Here is a 25,305-nt window from a genome sequence, read left to right as displayed (position 1 = left end):
GTGTTGCCCCCGTACCGGACCGGGGACCGGCAACGGGATCGCAAGCCTCGGCGTTGCTCCCGCCCCTCGCTCAACCAGTGAGCGGGAGCCGGTCTGTATGTGGGATCCGAACCCTCGGACGGGAGCGCCGCCGCGCTTCCCAAGCGGCGCACTATCCAGTGCGCCACCGGGCCGGCCCAAAAAGTGATCATTTCAATAGATGCAGAAAAAGCATTTGATAAAATCCAATGCCTCTTCATATAAAAACACTCAACAAATTAGGTACAGACAGAATGTACCTCAACACAATAAAAGCCATATATGACAAATCCACAGCTAATACCATACTGAACAGACAAAAATTAGAGGCTTTTCTCTAAGATCTGGAACAAGAAAAGGATGCCCACTTTCCCCACTCTTATTTAACATAGTACTGGAAGTTCTAGCCAGCACAATAAGGTAAGAAAAAGCAATAATGGGCATCCAAATTGGAAAAGAGAAAGTCAAACTATCCGTATTTGTAGAGGACATGATTACATACATAGGAAACCCTAAAGACTCCACCAAAAAAATTACTAGAACTAATAAATGAATTCAATAAAATGATAGGATACAAAATCAACACACAAAAATCAACAGCTTTCCCAAACACCAATAATGAAATGCTGAAGAAAAAACAAGAAAGTAATTTCACTCATAATAGCCACCAATAAAATGAAATTTATATTTCATTTTCAAACTTTCATTTTCATTTCAAAAAACAAAAATTAGGAATAATTTAACCAAGGAAGTGAAAGATCTCTACAATGAAAACTACAAAACACTGGTGAAAGAAACTGAAGAGGACACAAATAAATGGAAAGATATCCCATATTTATGGGTTCAAGGATTCACATCATCAAAATGTCCATATTACCCAAAGAAATCTACACATTCAGTGTAGTTCCTATCACAATACCAATGACATTCTTCACAGAAATAGAAAAATAAGTCTTAAAATTTGTGTGGACCCACAGAAGAACCTGTATAGCTAAAACAATCTTGAACAAAAAGAACAAACTTGGGCACGTCTCACTACATGACTTAAAAATATACTATAAAGCTATAGTAAACAAAACAGCATGGTACTGACATAAAAACAAACAAATAGATCAATGAACAGAATAGAGAGCCCCGAAATAAACCCATACACTTACAGTCAACTGATTTTCTTTTCTTTTTTTTTTTTAAAGATGACTGGTAAGGGGATCTTAACCCTTGACTCGGTGTTGTCAGCACCACACTCTCCCAAGTGAGCCACGGGCTGGCCCCAGTCAACTGATTTTTGACAAAGATTCCAAAAATATACACTGGGAAAAGGATAGCCTCTTTAACAAATGGTGCTGGGAAAACTGGATATCCACATGCAGAAGACTGAACCTAGATCCCTATCTACAAAAATCAACTCAAGATGGATTAAAGACCTTAAATTTAAGACCCAAAACTATGAAACTACTAGAAGAAAATATAGAGGAAACACTACATAAAATGGGAGTGAGCAGTGCTTTTTTGAGTGAGACTATAAAGGCACAGGCAACTAAAGCAAAAATAGAAAAATGGCACTACATCAAATGAAACACTTCTGTACTCCAAGGGACACTACCAACAAAATGAAGAGACAACCTATAGAATGGAAGAAAGTATTTGCCAACCACACATCAGACAAGGTGCTACTATCCAGAATATATAAAGAACTCCAACAATTCAACAGCAAAAAACCAAATAACCCAATTAAAAAATGGGCAAAGGACCTGAACAGACATTTCTCAAAAGAAGACATATAAATGGCCAACAGGCACATGAAAAAATGCTCAACACACTACTCATCAAAGAAAATGCAAATTAAAACCACAATATGATATCATCTCACTCCAGTTAGAATGCCTATTATCCACAAGACAAAATAACAAATGCTAGTGAGGATGAAGAGAAAAGGGAACTCTCCTACATTGTTGGTGCGAATGTAAATTGGTACAGCCACTGTGGAAAACAGTACAGAGGTTTCTCAGAGAACTAAAAACAGACCTACCTTAAGACCCAGCTATCCCACTACTGTGTATATAGCCAAAGGAAATGAAATCAATATGTCCAAAAGACACCTGGACTCCTATGCTTACTGCAACACTATTCACAATAGCCAAGAAATGCAATCAACCTGAATGCCCATCAGCAGATGAATGGATTAAAAAACTGTGATATATAAACACAATGGAATACTATTCAGCTTTACCAAAAAATGAAATCCTACCATTTGCAGCAACATAGATGGAACTGGAAACCATCATATTAAGTGAAGTAAGCCAGGCACAGAAAGACAAATATTACGTGATCTCACTCATATGTGTGTGGACTCTTTCAAAAAAGAAAAGAAAAGAAAGTGGATCTCAAAAAACAGAGAATAGAGTGAATAGAATAATGGTTACTGGAGGCCAGAAAGGAAGGGGGTCGGTGGGGAATGGTGGACTAACTGGTACAAAACTGCTATCTACCCTAAGTGAATCACTGCACAGTATATGTATGTGTGTATTGAAACAACACACTGTACCCCAGAAAAATGTACAAGTAAATGTTAAAATACAAAATCGATCTTAAACTTTCTTCATACTTCACATGGCTGGAACACAAGATTCCTTTCGTCTTAAAGAAGGGTCAACTCACTATATGTTAAAGACATGCCAACTTCATGATTTTAACACTGGGCCTAATGTCTTTGTTGTATGAAGTGTTGTGTGTTACTCTATCACTTAATAAATGTACCATAATGTATATTTTTAGACTTTTAATTAATGTAGTACCAAGTTTCTGATTAAGAAATTCAAAACCTGCTTTGCATGCTGAAACATAAGTATAATTATACAGATTTAGTTGCATTAATCTAATTCAATGCAAATAATTTCAGGGAAAATTTCTATTTAAGTATCAGAGAGAAAAACACTACCAAAATTATTGTATATGTCACAATGGGCATATAGCTGGAAGAAAGAGTAGGGGAAAGGTAGTATGATGCCATTTTAAGTATAAAATAAATTTTTGAAGCAAGCTTGAGAATACTTGTTTGTAGTTTCTTCCGAATTAGTTGCAAAGAGCAGGCATTTTTTCTTAATGCTTAAAATTCCCCAATTCTGCAAAATCACATACTAAAAATGATAACGCCTAAACAGCGTAGGGCAGACCATTCAAAACACATGCAACTTTGTCATAGAGCACTAATAAAAATAAAAACAATCTTAAGTAAAAATACTAACACACATTAAGATTTTTTTTTTCTTTTTGTCTTTTTTCGTGTCCGGCAACAGATCGCAACCCTCAGTGTCGCACCCGCACCGGACCGGGACCGGCAACGGGATCACAACCCTCGGTGCTGCACCCGCCCCTCGCTCAGCCAGTGAGCGGCCGGTCTGTACGTGGGATCCGAACCCTCGGCGGGAGCGTCGCTGCACTCCCAAGCGGCGCACTGTAGCAGTGCACCACCGGGCCAGCCCACACATTAAGATTTTTAAAAACATGTTAAACCCTTTAATAAAAAATAATAATAAATACAGGACTCTAAAAAAAGGTGAAGGAAGTTTGAAGTATAGGAGTGAAAGCAAAAATTGAGGCTGCTTGTTATCAGGGCAAAGGCAAAATACAGCTGGGGAGAAGCAGCAACAAACTCTGCCAAGCCAAGCCAAGCAGGAGCATATGGGGTGAAGTGGCTTCACAGCACTATGTCCCTTATTGCCTTGCTGGCTGCATTATTATACTTTGCACTCAGTGCAAACAATGTGCTGGGAAACATTATATATTAATCAACTTGAATTCTGTGTTATACTAACATCGTCCCCTGACTCACCAATTGTTTCTGAGTTATTCCCATTAAAGAAACATATCATAATTTATTCTTTTTGGGGGTCAGATTGGAACTAGGTATAAATTAGGGAAGAAATTTCATTTTCTAGTCTTTCCTTCTAGGTCTCTATTAAAAATGTCAGTTGTAATACCTTGATTTCCATGAAAAACTGGGCAAATTTGAACAATAAAAGTTTTGCTACTTTCTTGAGTATAATTGCTCACTTATTGAAATGTTGAATCTGTGAAAACCTTTTTCTATTTAACTTTTTGATATAGAAAGTTCCAAACATACACAAAAGTAGAAAGGACAATATAATAAACCTCCATATGCCTATCACTTAGTTTCAAAAATTATCATGGCCAGTCTTGCTTATCTACACCATCATCCATTTCCCTTTACTTTTTTTTTTCTTTTTTGTGACCGGTAAGGGGAACGCAATCCTTGGCTTGGTGTCGCCCGCACCGCGCTCAGCCAGTGAGCGCACTGGCCATGGCTATATAGGATCCGAACCCGCGGTGGGAGTGCAGCTGCACTCTTAGCGCCGCACTCTCCTGAGTGTACCATGGGGCCGGCCCTCCCTTTACTTTTTTTGAAGCAAATCCAAGACTACCCTATCATTTTACCCATAAATATTTCTGTATGCATGCTAGAGTCTTTTAAAATTATCTTTTCAGGGGAAGGAAATGGGCCATTCATGCTTAAATGTGATAACAACATGAAAGCCTAAGTTTTGGAATTTCTCCAACTCTATTGTAATAGCTCAAAAATACCACAAACTGGACAGGGAGTATGTATCAAGATTTTCTAGGATGCAGAGAAGAGGGAACCCTCCTGCACTGTTGGTGGGAATGTAAATTGGTACATACATTGTGGAAAACAATTTGGAGGTTCCTCAGAGAAAAAAGCTCCACCTTATGACCCGGCTATCCCACTACTGGGTATGTACCCAAAGGAAAATGAAATCAATATATCAAAAAGACACCTGCATTCCCATGTTCATCACAATGCTTTTCACAATAGCCAAGAGATGGAATCAACCTAAATGCCAATCAATGAATGAATGGATTAGAAAACTATGGTATATATACACAATGGAATACTATTTAGTTATAAAAAGAAATGATATCCTATCATTTGCAGCAACATGGATGGAACTGGAAACCATCATGTTAAGTGAAGTAAGTCAGGCACAGAAAGACAAATACTGTGTAGTCTCACTCATACGTGGAATCTAAAAAAAAAAAAAGTGGTTCTCATAGAAGTGGAGACTAGAATAATGGTTACCAGAGGCTGGGAAGGGAAAGGGATGGGGGGGTGAGAAGTGGTGGACTAACAGATACAAAACTATGCTGTCTTCCCTAAGTGATTCATTGTGTAGTATATGGATGTACTGAAACAACAGACTGCAATAAATATAAATAAAATTGGAAAAAAAAAAAGATTCTCTAGAAGTGCTACTTTTGCCTGCTCTTTGGTTAAAAAGGCAATATACTCGTAATGTAGTGGTTAAGAGCAGGAACTAGTGCCAGACTGCTTGGGTTCATGTCCAGCCCTACTACTTACTAGCTATGTGGCCTTAAGCTCATTGCATAACCTCTGTGTGCCTTGGTTCTTCATTTGTAAAATGAGGAAAACAATAGTACCTATCTCATAGAGATATCTGAGGAATAATTGAGTGAATACACATTAAAGTGCTTGGGACAGTGCCTGGCATATAATAAGTACTATGTTAGTCATTTTTATAACATAAAGGTGCAGTAGTTATTATTAAAGATTAAAAACAAAAGAACATTATCTTTACTGAGTCCAGAATGCCAAAGAGTATTGTAAGGAAGAGTCAGTAATAAGTCTCTGGAGATGAAGATGTCAGCAGAAAGCCTTAACAGCCAATCTGGGGTTCACAGGAATAGCAATCCAGCTTTGCTTTGTAATGGATTTTATTACCCCAAGTTTTAAAAACTCAAAGCCAAACAAGTGAAATTTCAGAATTCTGAACAACGAAAAAATATACCTTGGCATCAGCTTCCCAACACTGATGTAACAGTTCAGCAAAACTTCTGGGGCAACTGCTTGGAATGGTTAATCTCTACAATAAAAAGAGGGAAACAAAACAAAATGAAACACAAGGATTTATCATTGAGGCAAGCAAATACTATTTGGACAGCCATAAACAAGTTAATTTAAGAGCATCAACAAGGCATGAAATTTAAAGCTTCCACTGATTAATATATGACAGGTGAGAATTTATGTTTAGATTGGTAATATCTAATCTCTAAAGACTTGTACTTTTCCTCTACAGAGGAATCGCAGTGGATGGAGAAGTCAGGTTCAGTACAACAAATGCACAAAACATACAATCAAATCTAAAATAAAATACAGCAGGAGAGGAACAAGTTGGAACTTAAATACTGAATCTAAAACCACAAATTTATCGGGCCGGCCCGGTGGCGCACTGCTACAGTGCACCGCTTGGGAAGCGCGGCGGCGCTCCCGTCGAGGGTTCGGATCCCACATACGGACCGGCCGCTCACTGGCTGAGCGAGGTGCGGGAGCAGCACCGAGGGTTGCGATCCCGTTGCCGCGACACTGAGGGTTGCGATCCATTGCCAGACATGAAAAAAGACAAAAAGGAAAAAAAAAAAAAAAACCCACAAATTTATCACTATACTTTTATAGGCAACTTATTATATATGCAAACAGGCCAGGTAACTAGGAAACCAGTTTAGCTTTGGCAGTAACAGTACAACTCTGAAGATATATGAAGATCACAGAGATAAGTTTATGGAGAACTGTGTATTTTCTCATTGGTAAATAAGATACTCTGAATGTATGACTCATTGTGGCTTTGTTTTAATCAAACCCATATACTGTAAGGACCTGATACAACACAAATTATAATGTGAGGATCAGTTCTATTCTAACATTCTACAGTAACAGTTCTCACAGAACATGTAATGCCCCTATACTGCAGGGGCATTTTTGTTTGTTTTAAAGACTAGAGGGTTGCAACTGGCATTTAAGGAGAGCAGGTCAGGAATGCTAGGCATCCTTCAACATACCATTAAGTCCTACATGATCAAGAATTCTCTCGCATCCCACCAAATTTCAAATACCCCATGTGCATTCATGTAAGTAAAAAAAGCAAACAAGGAAGCTTATAATTTTCTGGGCCTAGAATCTAACTCTGGTTTACAAATAAACACAAAGTATTTTCTGAACCGTTTAAAAATATGCTGAACTTTCCTAAAACGCACTACCAAATAAATAAATTAAGGGCAGATTGATTTTTGCATTTCATAACTTTACCAAGATTTCTGGAAATTGTCACTGACAACAGTGCAGCTCCTGGTACTGGAGTCATTAACAAAATCCAACTCTCTCAGGCTGCATTTGTAGCTGTTGAATTTTATTTATTCATAAATGCAAGCATCTAAAACCGCTCCATTATCTCCTCTAGTATGATTATGCCTGAGCATTTGTGCACTGCAATAGATATTTCATTTATTTCTCCTTTACATTACAGTTAGAGCATTATAATGACTTAAAATATGATGTGTACAGGTAAGTTGCATTACCTCTGAATTTCATTTCAGGTGAGTGAGAGGGCGTTATCACAGTTGTTACAAAAAGAGCACTGCGTGTGATGGAGTTGAGAACCACTGTACTAAGATTTATTCCACAGTATTGTTAGCCAAAGAAGTTTTGCAAATAAAAAATTTAAAACTGAACTTATTTGGATTTGGGGAGTCTACATATAAAACTAGAAAAATACTTGCCTTGGCAAGAAAACTGACAATCTAAATTTAGAATTACAGATAAACTTAAAATCAAAACAAAATAAAGTTAGAAAACAGAACAACCTGCTACAAATTATAAGCTATGCTAAGTACTTTTTAACTTCTAGTATTGTGATTTCATGAAATAGAACAAGATGTATTAAACTGTACTATTATTTTGCTGTAATGTGAAAAATCAGGTGTTTCCTTTTTTTAAGAAATATAAGATAGCTGGGCAGTGGCAACAAATAAAAACAGACTATAATTGCAATTATGCAACTGAACATACCCGTCTGTAAATACAACTTTGTCTCAACATTGTTCCAAGAACTGAGATATGAATTGGCTGAATATGGATTTTGATCATTTCTGTCATATTTTCTTATTGAACAACTGTTCGGATACCACATCTAAGACACTACACAAGGAGACACAATTATTTTAAATAATCTGACATGGTCAAATATCAGTTAAATATAGACTCAGACATTTTATTTAAAGGATTATTTTGGTGCATCAAAAAGTACTTTAAAATAGAAACCAAAGTACTTAAGTCCTGATTACATAACTGTGTGCATTCCTAATGCATGAAAACATTCTGAAATAACCATATCTTAGCACCAGGTCTGCAACACTACTTTAAAAAATATTTAAAAATAAAAGTTTCGAATTTAAAATTAAAGTATTTCCCAATAACTAAATTAGGCATGACATTTTAAAAAACATCATATCTTTTTTGCACCATTTTCTATATAAGATATAAAAATTATTTTTAAGTCATCTTTATCTTTTTCTAAAGTGTAGTCAGAAGCAATAGATTAAGTTTTATGAAGATTTTTATGTTGATCAAATTGTTTTTCTACTTAGAACAAAATTCATTTTATATAAGAATCTAGGTATTTATAAAAAATAGAAATTATGCTGTCAGAACATTCTGAATGGCCACTGATTGAGTTTCATGGAAATGACAAAAGCAAATATATATATCTGTTACATTTCAAAAATGTATTAGTAATGCCCTCTTCACTTTATACCTTCTATAAAGGTTCACTGTTTACTAAAGTTTAGCAGTATTTTACGAATCTAGTTTTTTTTTGTTTTAGTTTTATTTTATTTTGTCAATACGATGTGGTTGATTTGAATCTAGTTTTAATAGGATTTAATATTAGAAAAAATGAATGTTTAAAGGTCTTATTTAATTATTAAGGGATTAGAAGCAAAGATCTTTAGATATAATTTTCAGAAAGTATTGATTTTCCTATGGATGCAAAAAACAATCCTAAATGGTGAAACTGAGTAAGGTTTATTGTCTAGTTAAGAGTAATGTACCAATCTCGATTCCCTGGTTTTGATACTATACTACAATTATGAAAGATGCCACAAGTGGGGAAAGCTGGGTGAAGGGTACACAGGATTCTTTGTAATATTTAGACAAATTCCTGTGAGTCTATCATTATTTCAAAGTAAAAAGTTAAAAAGAAAAGGCAATCCTAGTACTTGAATATAGACATTACAGGGCAAACTGAGCACATTTAAAACATTTCCCTGAAAGTTCAAACACATCATTCTTTATTAAAATGAGGCCTGACAAAAATATGGCTTTCTCTTTTCAACCCAATAACCCAAGGTATTCAACAGTAAAAACAGATAAACTAAAATAATTATTTAAATAAGTTGAAGGGATGCATAAATTATATTTCTTTAAGTCAAAGTCTCAATTTTGTTATGAAATGAAATGAAACGAAATAAATCCTTGGGAATTATTTCAATGCTATGTCAACAGAATTTGTTTTGGAAACAAGTGCCTCCATTTATGAGGTGAAATGAAGACACCTTGAAAGATGACAATGAAAATTACATTTGAACTTAATTTCCATATTCTTGACAAGTAAATATTGTGCAGAATAGGAAGAGCAGATTAATATCCTGTAATGCCTAATTTTACTAAAGTTCATTAGAAAGCTTATTTTATCATGTGGGTTTCTTTAAACTATTATATTTAATAAATACAGTATGGGAACATTTGAGTAGCTTTCATCAGTTCTTAACTGATCATCAGAACACATCATCAATAAAATAGTAAACTCTACTTCATGGGTTCTCTGGGGAGAAAGATGGAGACCGCTTCTTCATGCACAATGTTGAAGAGGTTCTGAAGGTTATTTATGGGTGATCCACAACCCTCAATTCAATTATCCAAGCAGCTTCTAAATTCATTTTTCTCATCAGCTTTAAGAATCCTTGACCGATATGCCAATGTCTTAAAAATCCTTTAGATTTACATCTATTCTGCTATCCTTTAAATGAAATATTATTTTAAAATACTAACTATTCTGTCTTATACATATTTCGAAGATCCAGTTAGGATTTAACAAAAACAAACTTTCTCCTAGTTTATCTTGGAACGCGGTAGAGGGAAAAAAAGATTACACTGAATGTTCTGCTCCAGAGTCAACAGAAGGTCAATAATTTTCCTCACTCTCGTTTGTAAACTCAAAACCAAACATCTAATCATCTCACTGGCAAAAGAAACAGTGGGTCCTCATATCATGAAAATATCAGTTTTCCTGTGTGTGAGCTCTTATTAATAGCACACCAGGAATTACTAATACATTTAATTAAAACAGAACAGCTCCTGTGCAACAATAAATAAGGCACATTTTCACATATAACTCCCTTTCACTTCTTACATTGGCAGCTCTTTCCCATCCAGTTCAGCTATCATCAATACTGCATCCATTCCCAATGAATCAGGCGAACAAATTAGTAAAGTGGCTCTGAATTATGTGATCTAAAAAATGGAAACTTGGTTTCTCCTAGTCAACAGCAGCTTTTTGATTAATCTAGTTTGTTCTCGCACTCACATGGAAAGCAGATTAATCCAATTCTTTTAAAGAATTAAAAAGGGAGTATCTTTACATATTCACCTTTTTGCAAATTATTTATCCTAAGGTTGCACTCTTACTCTTATGGAGGGCACAGATAAGATCTGGTAATGAAAAGAAGTTGTATAAAATAAAGTTGTTTAGCATTGCAAAGACAACTGCATGCTTCCACTACGCAATCTAAGTTCTCATAATACCCTGATATTGGATGCTTCATCCTTATGCTGAGAATTTCCATGGCTGTACGTTTCAGTCACAATTTTAAACCTTTCAAAATGTAGTTGCTCTCTTTGATATGAATGTACCATGTTCTCTGATGTAGGCTCATAGGTCCAACTAACGGAAAGCCTCAATTTGTGGGAAGAAGAAAAGCGAGGCTGGGGACACAGCACAAACGGTGTTTACGCCACTGAAGTTCTTTTGAAATGGAAAGGCTCTGCATGAAGAAGCGAACAGTTACGCCACTGCCTCGCCAATTCCAGTGAGGAGCTCATCTTCAATGTAGTGTTCAACGTAGGTGGCAAAACTGTAATTTTTCCCTTTTTTTGAAACTATTTTTTCTTCTTTTATTTTTGAAATTCTCATCTAAGCGACAGTTTCTTGTACTATAGTGACTCCTGCTGGGAGAGGTAAGTTGAAGTAGCTGAAGGTCTCTTACAGATATATCAACTCCCGGACAGTAAAAAAGATGTCCTAAACGCAGGAGATGGAGTTAAACTGTTCCCCTACCTTGGACGCAATGGCTTCTTTCATCACTAAGAACAAACCCCTAGGTTTTACAATTGAGACTGAGAAACTAGTACAGTACTTGTACAATTTTTGATCTACAGCATCACGACGTGAAGCTGCAACAATTAGATGTAAAGGGTCCATTCATGAGGAATAACATCACTTTGACCCTTTGTGTTAGCTCCTACTGCTAATCTTTCCATAAGCGTGAACTTACTTTCAATTTGAAGAAGATGAAAAAGTCTTTTGCAAAACCCCAATACTGTTTTCTGATCTATGTACCTGAATGGAGAAACGTAGTCTTACCTCGTTTTTTTCCACTACAAGCCAAGCTACTTGTAATCCTTCCAAACCTTTAAAGGGGACCTCCCTTGTCAGCATCTCCCAGAGAACCTAGAACAAAAAGAATATGGAATTTTTATTCTTGTACTTTATATTTTTGGTATGTTACTGAAACTTTATCTAACACTTGATTGTATCCAATTACCAGACACAACTAAACCCATCTGTAGAAACTTGGGCAAAACATATATATTCACACACAGGACTTCTTCTATATATTATATACTTTTTTTTTTTTAATAAAGAAAAACCCTGGGTTAGAAATTAGGACATGTAGAGCTAGACTTGAAATTTTATGAAACTAATGCACCTCAGTGATTTAACTTGGTCTATAAATTATTAGAATTTCCATATATTCCCATAAATTAGATTTTGCATTTTGTTAGTTAATACTCTTTTCACCTTCAATCTCTGATACATTTCTCTGTAAGATAATAACTGGGAATTCAACAATATTTTTAAAAGTTTAATAAAGGTCTCATCAAGAAAAAATTGAACCCAAATACATATCACTGGCTAACCCACCTACCCCACAACAGTAGATACTGCAAAATTATAACATTTAGATTTTGTGTTTTGGAGAAATCTTTCTCAAAATGAGTCAGTGTAAGGGATCCATTTTCATCCACCTATAATCTGATTTATTATGCCATATTCTAAAATGTAATAAACACTTTACATACATATAAGCTGATCATATGTATTTGAGTTTAAATGTGTGTTCATCTCTGTGCAGTTCTTGAGATCAGTATGGCATGGTTAATAAATCTGAACTGGAATGCCCAAAGAAAGCAAATTGATCCTAGGAATGCTGCCAATTTTAGTTTCTCTTCAAATACTGTACCGAGTAATGGAGATTTGTACACTCTGTTACTTTCTCTATTTACACAAATGGACATCAAAAATTTGAGTCTGCCGACATTTTGTAACATGCCAAAACGATTCTAATTTTATCAATAATAATCATAACAACCACTACCATTTATTGAGTGTTTATTATGTCCCAGGTACTCTTTACATATTAATCACGATTAATACCAAGCCTATACAATAAATATTATTCTCATTCAATAGGTGAGGAAATGAGGGCTGAAGCAAGTTAAATAAACTTGCCCAAATATACTCAGTTATCAAGTGACAGAGCCAAAACATGAACTTGCTGTCTCATGCCCAAAGTCAAGCTCTTAACACTGTGTAATTCTAGAGAAGGGAAAGATGTAGTACTCGAAAGAATGCCACAGGCCATATTTTAGGTATGGACCCGTGGCAGAAGCGAGAGAACTCAGCAGTTTAGATTTAGATTTCCCATGTTCTAACGACAAAAATCCATTTTTAAGTAAGAATGTAGATGGAAGTCATATACTTTATTCAAGCAAATCCTATGAACCTTTAACTCTGTAGCCACTATGTCCTCAGCCAGTGCTGTCTTATTCGAGCCATAACATGTTAAATAAATTCTGGCTAATACAAAGATAATTAGCAGGAAAATCAGGGAAATTGGCAGATGCTGCTCAAGCAGGAGAAAAAAAATCCACTGAAGCCTCTTTGGGTTTTTAATCAAGTGTTTAAGGTCCTTCTTTAGAAGAGCTACTGAATAATTCTACTTGAGTCACACAAGCGATGTGGAGGAAAAGATAAGGGGCACCCCAGAAGGGGACAATTCTAGTGAACACTGTAAGTAAAAGGGTGAGAGCCAGAAGAGGTAAGCAACCAGGCCTGACACACCGCCTGCCCTCCGGGGACGAGGGGCGCAGCAAGAGGGCTGAGGAGAAAATGAAGCCCCTCCATTTGTTGCAACTACCACTCCGCTGGGGCTGGGGTTGAGGTTGGGGAGGCGGTACGATAAAAGCAAGAAAATGAATGGTCCTGGCATTCCTAAAGAGAACGGACATAGGGACTCACCCTCAAATAAACCAAATGCCGCAAAACCCAAAACGCTCAGATGGGCAGCCTCGCCCCTCCTCCCGCCTTGGTTTGGCCTGCAAGTACGATACAGCGCACGATACAGCGCACGATACAGCGCACGCAGGCACGCGCACGCGCAGGCTGACTGGGTTTTGTGAGCTGAGATGTGAAACCAAGAGTTTGCGGGAATAGCACCAGAAAAATATGTACGTCCTTCTTTATTCCAAAATATTCTGTTGGAAAATGTCCAGAATCTAATAAGATCAGAGTTATATTGTCCTAAGATTTCTAACCCTGAAAAAGTAGGACAGTTTCATTTTACTCCCTCTGTGTCTCTGAAGAGCAACTCTAGCTGAAGGAGTCACTTGATGAATGTAAAACTGTCAGGGATGGTGACATAACCACTATGTTCTGAAGCCCAAATGAGGTCTTCAGGTTAATCCCAGTATCATCAGCACATCTCATGATTTCCTTTTTTTATTTATCCAGATTCGGGAATGTATCAAAAAGTAGGTGGTATGATATAGGACAACAGCTTCTTCTACACCTAAACAAAAAGACATTTGGCACAAAAAAGTAACTTTGTTGAGAAAGTCACTTGGAGGTCTAAAAATACATTAAACTATGCCTTAAAATACCAGTTATGAGGATGCAACCCAAATGTTATTGTAATCTTTCACCTTAAAAATATTTTCCAACTCATTTTGTATTGAGATGTCCTCACATTTAAACTGTGCTCACGAAGAAAATTTCTATTTTCAGTTTACAGAATAGAAACTTGGACAGGGCTGTGTACTTTTCCTGCCTTTTCTTTTACAAACAATAGAAAGCTATTACCTGAGCCTGGCTTGTTCTGGAACAGGGCTCACAGAGAAGTATGTCAGCCATGCTGTCGCTTAAGCTACTCTGTTTTCAAAGCTGGTTTTGGCTGAGAAGCTTCTAAGAAGGCAATCCTTTCTGCATTGTCATTAGGATAGCTTTGCTTTTAAAGAGTGGCTAGGCCTTGTGTTCTCAGAAGGCTTATTCCTTCAATGATTTTTGCTTTCTTTCTTTTTCTTTTTTTGTGGATAACATACTAAACACTCCTTCAGGTTTGGTCCTTAAAGAGAAGTAACCATAAGTGAGTAGAAAAACCTCCTTTCTAATAAAATGGAGAAACAATTGCCTGCCTGGCAAAGTTTACCACTTTAGAAGCAAGGATCATAAGGTCCATTTCTGGTATTTGCAGCACATTTATTGTAAAGGCAGTACAAGGCTAGTTAGTCTTGCCATTTGTTAAGAAGCAATACAGGTTTATCAAGCTGGGGAGGGCTAGTACTCCTGAGAGTATTAGGGGCTAAATTCTTCAGCAAGTCTGAAAAGAAAGAAAAATAAAAAACAAAACATATTGCATCTTTTGTATGAGTTTCAAGATAGGACAAGTCTTTTTCACGGCCTTATTCATCTGAGTGTGACTACTGTGTGTAGGGGGGAATTTCAATGAACAGAATAGATTTGTAATGAACTATGGGATATTTTATGCAAACAGAAACTCCTACTGACAAATGAGTCCCAGCTACTCACCTATTTTTGAAAGGATTTCAAAAATTCTAAATAGCCACATTGCTTTCCTAGATAGGAATCATTTTCAAAATTTATGGAACACAAACTTCTAAACTAACATGGTCCCAACCTTAACTGTCCTCTCCTGCTCTTTTATGTAATACCTACTTTGAACACATAATGCTTTCTTCATTTTTAAAAAACTTGTGATTGTTCAAATAGAAAAGCTCTGGAAAGCATGCCTTGCACTTTTTCTTTCACTAATCATATTTATTTAGAACAAATGGAATGGGAAGGGAACAGAATTAAATACAATCCTGAATTCCCATTTGTAATTAAATGAGCATCTGTACATTTTTCTGAATGGAATTCTGCTGCTACTGCTATCCACATGAGGCAAACCAACATTCTGAGCAATCCTCTTTCTTCAAAATAGTCAAATAGCAGAAATTATTTTAAAACAGAATCACTAAAAAGGCATTTTTGTTTCCATCAGGTAAGGGAAGGCACTAGCATGAATGCAGAATTGATATTCCAAATAGTGACTGGTGCAAACAGCTTCTGAAGAGCAACATCTGGTGTGTAAATACAAAGCAACACTGGAAATGCTCAGTGGCTGGCTGCAGTTTGTTTCAGTAAGTTAAATTACTTGATAGAATAACTTGCTAAGCATTTGTTAAATCTCCCCCAAGTAACACAAAACCAAATCAAGCAAGGTAGGATCAGTAAACAAGTAGATAGAAAGCCTAATCTGCAAAGAGACACGTTCAGGCCCTTCTACTGAAAAGTGGTGCATAGTCACTTGAATGAAAAGGTTTTTAATAAAATAAACCAAATATTTGCAGCTCCAGAAAGGTTGACTCAGGCTTTATTTAAAAAGAGGGGTCATTGTTGGGCCGGCCCGGTGGCGCACTGCTACAGTGCGCCGCTTGGGAAGCGCGGTGGCGCTCCCGCCGAGGGTTCGGATCCCACATACAGACCGGCCGCTCACTGGCTGAGCGAGGAGCGGGGGCAACACCGAGGGTTGCGATCCCGTTGCCGGTCCTGGTCCGGTACAGGCGCGACACTGAGGGTTGCGATCCGTTGCCGGTCACGAAAAAAGACAAAAAGACAAAAAAAAAAAAAAAAAAAGAGGGGTCATTGTGAAATGTGTGAGAGGGATTTGGAAAAGATCCTAAGCTCTGCAAACAGAAGTTACTTCTTAACATCTTTTATGGTTAATGTATGAAAAGGAATTTATACTTAAGTTACTGATACTAAAGACTGCACTTCAGCTAAGGAAAAACAGATGGTTGCATTTCACACCAAAGTCCCTAGCAATCATAAGGCTTTAAAAGAAAGTAGCATTAGGTTTGTTTTCATAAATGAAATAATATTGAGTCCAAAAGTTCACTTTCTCTGTAACTCATAGTTGTGTCTTTAGGTCAAAAATTTCTGAGATAGGGAAATTCCAAGACTTGGGGAGAATTTTAAATGTTAAAAGCTCTGTACGTGGACTTGTAGAGTGCGAAAATGAATCTCAAAAATCTTCTAGTTCATATAAATGTGCAAAACAATTTAAAAACCATAACCATCTAAGTATGTTTACATATACTTGTACACACATGCACGTGAAAGGGGTGAGAGCTGTGACTGGCCACAAACTGTCATCTGCAACGCAGACTCAACAAGCCCTGTTCTTTAGTTAGGTTGCTTACCCTTCTAAGGCCTCTCGTTCCACAGAGGAGTTGCAAACTACAGCCTGCTGCAGAATACAGACTGTTTTTTTATGTTTAAAAGGTTGTAAAAAACGAAGAAGATTATGCAACAGAGACTGTAAATGGTCCTCAAAGCCAAAAATATGCCCTATCTGGTCCTTTATAGAAAAAGTTTGCTGGCTCCTGTGCTACAGGATAAAATGAGATACTGGTCCTAAGGAGCAGATTAAGTAAAATATAAATGACCCTAAGCTGGTGTCTAGCATAGTGGCTGACTCAATACATAAATTTTTCCTTAAAAATGAAGAACATAACTTCATAAAAGCAATCTCACAAAAAGTCTAAATTGCAATAAATTCCACATATTCAGAATCCCCACCAGATGAATGTATGACAGTTAGAATGGGATAAGTTTTGACACAGGAGACCAGTTTTAGAATCTAGTATCCTCTGGAACTTATGTTTTGTTTTTCCGTTCTTCAATGGAAATTATTTGATTACCATAATAGCTTATAGTCTCCATTATTAGAAACACACAATACTGGGCCGGCCCGGTGGCGCACTCGGTTGAGTGTGGCGCTTGGGAGCGCGGCGGCGCTCCCGCTGAGGGTTCGGATCCCATAAAGAGACCGGTCTGCTCACTGGCTGAGCACGGTGCGGGCGCGACATCGAAGGTTGCGATACGGTTGCCGGTCGTGGTAACCGGGCGCGACACCGAGGGTTGCGATCCCATTACCAGTCAGGAAAAAACACAAAAAGGAAAAAAAAAAAGAAAAGAAACACACAATATTAAGGGAAATCAGATGTTTAGCCTGATGTTACTGTAATCTTCTGACCTTTGTAATTCTAGCTGTTAGCTAAAAACATATATTTCATTCTTGAAATAATTTTTTTCAGTGGCCAACAAAATTTATCTCTAGTAATTTAGCATAGAGAGGATGCATTATGATTTAGAAAGAGATAGCCAACTGAAACAAGCCTAAAACTTAAGTAATAAGCCAGCAGTAAATACCTAGAGACTGATTAAAGAAAAAGGAACACGTTTGGCAATTTTGATCTCTTTGTGCCATCATCTACTACCTTTGTAAGAAAACACAGAAGTTCAAGAAGAGGCATGGTGAGAGGCATGGTGAGAGGCAAGCTGATTTGTGCCCAAATTAGTCTGCTTCTTTTCCCATTTCTATGAGAATGTCCTTTTAAAAAGTAATAGCATAAATAGAGAGGCACAATAATTGGGAGATGAGATGCAAAAACAGGAAGTTCGAAATACTATTTTGGACTTTTTAAAGGATATATAGCAGTTTAGAAAAAACTTATACTCAGAAAAAGGCAACAAATGAATTCCTTCCTCCAGCAAAGAACTGCCCCCACCCTCTGCTTCTTTTTCTCTGATAATGCAGGTATAACTTATTCCTTAAGAATAATCCATTTCCAAATTCCTCCCCCAGAGGCTTCTGCTCCCTAACTGATTCATTTCTGTGGTCTCTATTCCTTGAGCATTCCACCCCCATCCACACATTATTCTGTTCTGCTATGTTGCTCTGTTGTTATTCTTATGTAATACCTCAGATTCACCTTTCAGATAGTAACTACTGCCTTCTAAGACTTGCAGCAGACACGGGCAAGGCCATCTGCTAAGTGCTAAGTACGTTTTCTTTTGTACTTTTAGAAACTCACTTATCAGTTTAAAAAGTGACACTCAAATGTTAATTAACTTGCTTGGCGATCTATTGGTGGTTTTATGCTATTTGAGCAATCCATTATAATGAAGTCCTGTTCTAAATGATCCACATTTCCACTGAATTACAGAGATATTCTACAGTCATATTTCCACCTAGCAAGAAAGCACTCTCTGCAGGAATGTATTAGGCCCAATGCTATATCAGGTTCCATCTAATTAGTTTCTTAGAGGTGGCACTGGTTTTGTCTCAACACAGAATAACTCAGATGCATTAAAAGTGATCAAAGGAAACATTCTGGCAATTGGAAAATGTTCTCCCTGTTGACACTGTTTTAGGCATTCCACCAGAAACAGTATTGTCTCAAATAAAGCCGTGTCATATTGTTGTACCTCTCTTCTCTAGATTATTTGCTTTTTAAATTTCCTTTAGCAAATAAGAAATGAGAAACGAACTCACCACACCATAGGAATATGTGTCACAAGTTTCAGAGACGGGGAGACTCTGGATAACTTCTGGAGCCATCCACGGGAAAGTTCCAACCAAGGACATGTGTGTTGTATGGTTATGGAACCGAGAAGCACCAAAATCACAGATCTGAGAAAAGAGGAGCCAACAACTTTCTACTTATTGACTAATAAAAGAATTATCAGTCACAAGAACCTACATTGAAAATTAATGGATTTTTTTTTTTAAATTAAAAGAAACAGTCCTACCTTCAAAACTCCATCAGCAGCTATAACAACTAAAAGAAAAAAAGATAAATTATGACAATCACTAAATTTGTCTGATAATTATCTTATACTGAAAATAATCACAAACTTCTATGTATATCTTCGAAATGGCATTATGAAAGATAAAATTATTTACTGCATCTAAGATTTTGCAAAAGGGAGCTGACATTAAAATAAAAACCTAATTGTATGAGATGCTGATTTAAAAGGCTTTTAAGACACTTGTTTTATCCAAACACAGCACTGTCCAGAAAAAAGGCACAAATTAGTAGTAGTTAGGAGAACCAAATTTTACCAGGATTCATTCAATAGACTGCCAACTGATATTGAGGAAGTCATTAGCATTATTACTTCATGGCATATATAGTTTTTCCTCCCAATTGAAGACTAATTTTCTTAAAGGCAGAGACAATATTCATTCATTCATTTATTCATAGTCATTCATTTAACAAATATTTGCTGAGCACCTGGTATGGGCAAGGCCATATATTATGTTCAGGAACAGGAGGGTGTGCAAGATTGCATTGTCTCTGCTCTTATGAGTACACAGTCTAATCAGAGAGACAATTAAACAAACAACTACGATAAAGTGGAATTAATTCCATGATGAAAGAAAGAGTGCTACAGAAGCAAAGAGCGGGGATATCTACGTCTAGGGAGGTCAGATGAAGTTGCCTGGAAGAAATGATGCTTCTGCTAAGATCTGAAAAACACAGGAGTTAAGAAGAGGAGAGCTGTAGGAGGAAAGAAGTTTTTTAGCCAGAAGAGAGAGCCTATGTAAAAACTCAGGAGCAGAGAAACAGCATAGCAATTTTGGAAGGCAGGAGCCAGGTCAAGAGGAGCTCTTGTGAGAAATGAAAAGACAATGAACAATTCTAAGTGAAGGAATGAAACAAGCAAATATGCAGCGGGGAAACTCCATCACAGAACAGAACTGGAGGCAGGGAGATCACTGCATAATTTATTGTGGTCTAAGAGAGATAAGGATGCCTGCATTGAGGCTGTGGCCAAGGACAGGAGAGAGTGGGCTGAGTCAAGAGTTATTTAGGATGCAGGATCAACCAGGCTTGATGAATAGCTGGGTATGGATGGAGAAGCAGGAAGACTTAATGATGAAATCAAATAAAGAGGCAGTACCACTTAATGGTTAGAACAGGAGCTCTGGATCCAAACTATAATTCCATTTTATTTAACTTCTGGCTTGGGTAACTGGTATTGCCATTCACTGAGAAAGGAAATGCAGGAATGATTTTTCAGGGGATAAGGAAAAGATGAAAAGATCAGTTCGGATACAATACATTTTAAGGTCATACAAAATATCTATGTGGATATGTCTAGTAAGCAGATAGATACATAGTTTTGAAGTTGAGATCTGTTTGGGAGTGTTAATATTAGGAGGGGCTTTTATGGGAATGAGAGCATAAGAGGAGAGGAGGCCAAGGAATGAACCCTGAAGGACTGTTGCTAGTATTTTTCTAGTAAGCCACACAGTACCTTGAACATGGCAGATGATCAATACTTACTTGTATTAGCTGGTCCTAATAATTTCGATAAGTAAGGAAAATAATCTTTGCATGATCTAATATATAGAAAGAGCCTCATGGTAGACATAATATAAGTAATAAGCTATAATCCTTTACAAAAAAATGTAAATATTATTAATATTATACTCAGTTATTTTTTAAAATACCTCTACTGCTTTTTTCTCATTAAAAGATTAACAAGTTCTGGGCCGGCCCGGTGGCGCACTGGAGAGTGCGCCGCTTGGGAGCACGGTAGCACTCCCGCCGAGGGTTCGGATCCCATGTGGAGACCAGTTCCCACTCACTGGCTGAGCGCAGTGTGGGCGCAACACGGAGGGTTGCGATCAGAGTGCGCCGCTTGGGAGCACGGGAGCACTCCCGCCGAGGGTTCGGATCCCATGTGGAGACCAGTTCCCACTCACTGGCTGAGCGCAGTGTGGGCGCAACACGGAGGGTTGCGATCCCGTTACCGGTCAGTAAAAAAGACAAAATGGGGAGGAAAAAAAAAAAAAAAAGATTAAAAAGTTCTTATTTAAAAAAATCTAACATTATAAAATGTATAACATAGAAAATGAAAGTCTTGTTCCCTCTCCCAGGAAAAAAACTGCTAAAAGTTACATCTATATTCTTTTAATTTACGTGTATGTGTGTTCCTATCAAGTAACTACACAAACCATAATTTTTAAAAATGAGGACATTCTCCATTGTTAAATAGTCTTCATAGTGATAGCATGGATAAATCCATAATTTAATCATTCTTCTCTCATGCAAGATTTAGGACATACTTATGTCAAATAACTTACTTAGATTGAAATTCTGAGCATGAGCTGAAATTAGACAAAATCATAAAACTTTGATATTTCTTACTAGATTCTAGATTATTTCCTGATGATTACCTGTTACCCAAAAATATGTCCAAGTGGTTAGCTCCAGGAAGCTTATGTCTAAGAAGAGTCAGAGGATAAGTGATGACCTAGAAGAGGGCAAGAATAATTGGCCAGAGCCACCAGGTAGGTTTAAGTTGGTGGTCCCACCTGAACTACTCATGAGTGGCAGCTGCCAATAACTTCCCTTCCTCCCCATCAATCACTCCCTGCCATATGCACACACAAACCTCAAGGTCCTGGAGTATGAGTGAGAGTACCTGGTCGATTCCCTGGTCCTCTTCTACTTGCCATTCTAAGGATCACACTTTTGGCATGTACCCATTTTAACCACAGTGATCTAAAGATCTTCTAAAAATAAATAGTTCTCTTCCTTACTAAGAAGAGCCATTTAGAAATTGTGTAATTAATTAATTGATAGCAAGATTTTTTTTAAAGTAGGAAACTCTGATGTTTACTTTAGCTAGCTCTGGATAGCTAAATAATCCCACTGCCATTCTCCAATAACTTTGAAGTGACGTAATGGAAGAAGCATTGTTACCACTCCTACTGTGAGGCGATGTCTAATCCTGCAACTTGTTTTAAAATTCTTGTTCTCCAAATTTTACAATACAGAATCATAAATAAACTTAATAAAGTACAGAAGAAGAGAAAAAAAAAATTAAGTCTCTATTTCCCAAACTCCCAAACACACTAATCATTTTTGGGCACTGCTCCAGGTAATATGGGCATGACTGACATAAAAAATTTACAACATATAATTCAGAAGTAACAAGGACAAAACTCAAAATTGTTAGTACAGAGGGCCCTCTAAAAATAGAAGACTAAAAATACATGACCACACACTCTGACCCAGCAATACCTCTTTTAGAAAATGATTGTAGGGAAATAATTAGGGATGTGCTGAAAAATTTGGCTGTACAGTTTTAAGCCCAATATTTCTTATCAAAGAAAAAAGTGGAAACAACATAAATGTCCACATATTTTCCCCCAAATGTCCACATTCTGTGCTATATTCATACAATGGAATACTGTGCAGCTTTTTCAAATGATATAGAGAATTTTGATATTTACTGATAGTGGAAAGATATTCATGGTATCAGTGGTGGGTCAAACAGCAGGTTATGCAAGATATGTAAAACATGATGCTTGTGTCTAAATAACTTAACATACAGGTGGATGCAATTTGTAATAAAATAGGTAAAATAAAAACATATGACTACATTACCATTTCTTGACTTGAGATCTCTATGAATGACCTTAACAGGAGCCTCCATGTGTAAATAGTGCATTCCTTTTCATATAAGAAGGAAAAAAAGCCTATTAATATTTTTCAACATTGCATCAGTATTACCTTTCATATTTTTCAAATAATTCAATAGCAGAAACTAAATTCATGTGTTTTATTCTTTTAGGTTAAAATAGAAATAGGACATGCATACAGTAGTAACGTTTATATGCTAAGTAAAATTTATGTGGTTTTATCTCTTAGAGGATGGAATTTGATTGTGGATAAAGCTAGCTTCTTATGATACCTAATAAGGACACCTTAATTTCTGTAGTCTGCATCAAAATAGTACAGTAACCACTGGAAGAGTGCTCTGTAACTTAGGTATTCCACTACCAACTGCCTTCTAAATCTGCCAAAGTTCAGACCAGGATTTTCAGTTTTCATTTGGAAGTCTACAGTTACACAGTTACAAGTTGGTTTTTTTTTTTTTCAGTACTCATTCCAACAAGATCTGGGAGTGGAGGTAGGGTAGGGGTGGGGAGACCTGAGAGGACTGATTAATTACGGTTGGTAAAGGATTTTATGGATCTTCAGGTAGAAAAATATATAGTGTTAACAAAATATTTTATTTTTTTCACTAGGATGAATCTTTGAGATATTCTACATTTAAATACACTTCAAAATTCTCTCCAACATATTTAGGATGTAAATCAAGTTATTTCGGTAAATTGGGTATGTATAAAGTAAGTAGAGTTTTATTATTTTCAATCAAAAATTATACTTTAAAAGACATATTTCATGGTTACCCCCTTAGTAGTTTGACTTTCTGTATTTATGTATTATCTACCCCCTTAAAATAAAGAAAATACACATTGTCTACTGAAATATTTCCTTTTCCTTTATTTCTCAAGTTAACTTTTCTAAATAATGGATAAACAGCCTCCCTTTTCCCCAAATCAAACAGGCTCCTTTTGTTAATCAACTATCCAGTGAACATAATTTAATAACTAGGCTTTGGCTTTATAAAGTATACAGAACATTTCAATTTCATAAAGGTTAATTTTTAAATCTATAATATTCTTTTTCTACTATTCTTATTATATATTAAAGAATCATGAAGGAACAAAGAAAATGAGAAAAAAATTTAAACTCTTGCCACATGGCAATATCACTCAAAAGGGTTAACAAAAGTAATAGTAATTTAAGTAATCTTGAACAAGATGTAATTGGGATGAAGATAATCTCTCTTCTAATATGAAGTTCTACATACTTTACTTTAAACTGCAAAAATCCAATAGTTACAACTCCAGTAGCATTTAATAATCTCTATGACTGAAGTTCACAGTTACCTTTTTCTTGCTTTTAGAATCAAATTCCTGAATAATTTTCCAAGTAGAATCTACTTAATTACTATTAGAGGTAGAGATAGTTTCTATACTTGCTGACATGTAAGGATTTAGAAAAACAAGACACAAAAAGCTTTAAATATAGGCACTTTTCTTCCTCGTGGCAGGTTATCATCAGAAAAAAATACCATAAATTAATTGTGTACAATGTATAGTATACACTTAAATAATATTTAGTGTAAATAAACAGTAGTAATAACAATCATAAAATTCTATTTAATTTGCTTTTGTAAAGCCATTTATAATTCTGCCTTATTTTTATTGCAAACAATTAAGAAGGCTGAAAAATACTTTCATCAAGTTTTAACTTTTAGGGTTTCCTACAAAAGATGTGACAGGTGTCATTGAGAATACTTTTAGAGAGATCTGGAATCGGTGACCATTTTGAGACTGGATTCAGGTTTATCTGCTTTAATTTTTGCTTTTATGTGTTGATGATTGACTTGCAGCAATTTCAGATATACTTGTTGGTCATGAAAGAAGAGAATCATTTTTTACTTGGAGGAGATATTCTCTCAACAGCAATGATGCTGAGCAATGCCTATTTCAAAGTGCATGAATCAACTCTTATTAGAAATGAATTACTCATTCTTTGATTTCTCAACACATTGTTGCTTCAGAGGCTTCAATCGTGGTCAAACTGAAAGGTCCATAGCTGAATTTCAAAAGAATCAACACATATTGCTCTTTAATCTCTAAGTTCTACACACAGCTTTATCAAAGAGGGTTGGTTTCTTTTCCTTTTTATAGGCCATCTTAAAGGATTTTTAAATGTTAAATAGTACTTGTAACTATAAATAAACAAGCCTCTTCTTTGCCTAACTCTTCTCGCCCAAGGCCAAACACATTACATTAGCACTTGCCTTTCAGATCAATTCACCAGCCAAGTAAATGGGGTTTTATTACTCTGTAGTGTTGGACACCATCAGGGACTCTGCTCTCATTCTCTCCTTCCCTATTCTTTACCTCTGGTTCCAGTTTGCTACTTAATTCTGTGTCTTCTCTTCCTCGCCCTATTGATGCAGACCCCCCCCCCCCCCCCCCCCCCCCCCCCCCCCCACCCCCACAACCAGAGGGCGGGGGCACAAAAAGGGACCACACACGGGACGGGGGGGGGCGGGG

General features: G+C 36.6%; 1 protein-coding gene across 2 annotated transcripts in view; it reads right to left on the bottom strand.

The window, feature by feature from the left end:
- The window catches only part of LOC103586833 (mitogen-activated protein kinase kinase kinase MLT), a 161,864-nt gene that overhangs the window by 61,635 nt on the left and 74,924 nt on the right, over nt 1-25,305 (bottom strand). For both annotated transcript variants that reach the window (XM_008568166.1, XM_008568167.1), the window contains exons 4-8: nt 22,775-22,840; nt 19,122-19,150; nt 18,865-19,002; nt 11,547-11,633; nt 5,862-5,936 (exon numbers count right to left, since the gene is read on the bottom strand). In XM_008568166.1, the coding sequence (XP_008566388.1) occupies nt 5,862-5,936; nt 11,547-11,633; nt 18,865-19,002; nt 19,122-19,150; nt 22,775-22,840 (395 nt within the window). The remainder of the gene's footprint in view (nt 1-5,861; nt 5,937-11,546; nt 11,634-18,864; nt 19,003-19,121; nt 19,151-22,774; nt 22,841-25,305) is intronic.

Source organism: Galeopterus variegatus, unplaced genomic scaffold, assembly GCF_000696425.1.
Source record: "Galeopterus variegatus unplaced genomic scaffold, G_variegatus-3.0.2 Scaffold383, whole genome shotgun sequence".
NCBI lineage: Eukaryota > Metazoa > Chordata > Mammalia > Dermoptera > Cynocephalidae > Galeopterus > Galeopterus variegatus.
The sequence above is the reverse complement of the archived record's forward strand: the minus strand, read 5'-3'. Positions and strand labels throughout refer to the sequence as shown.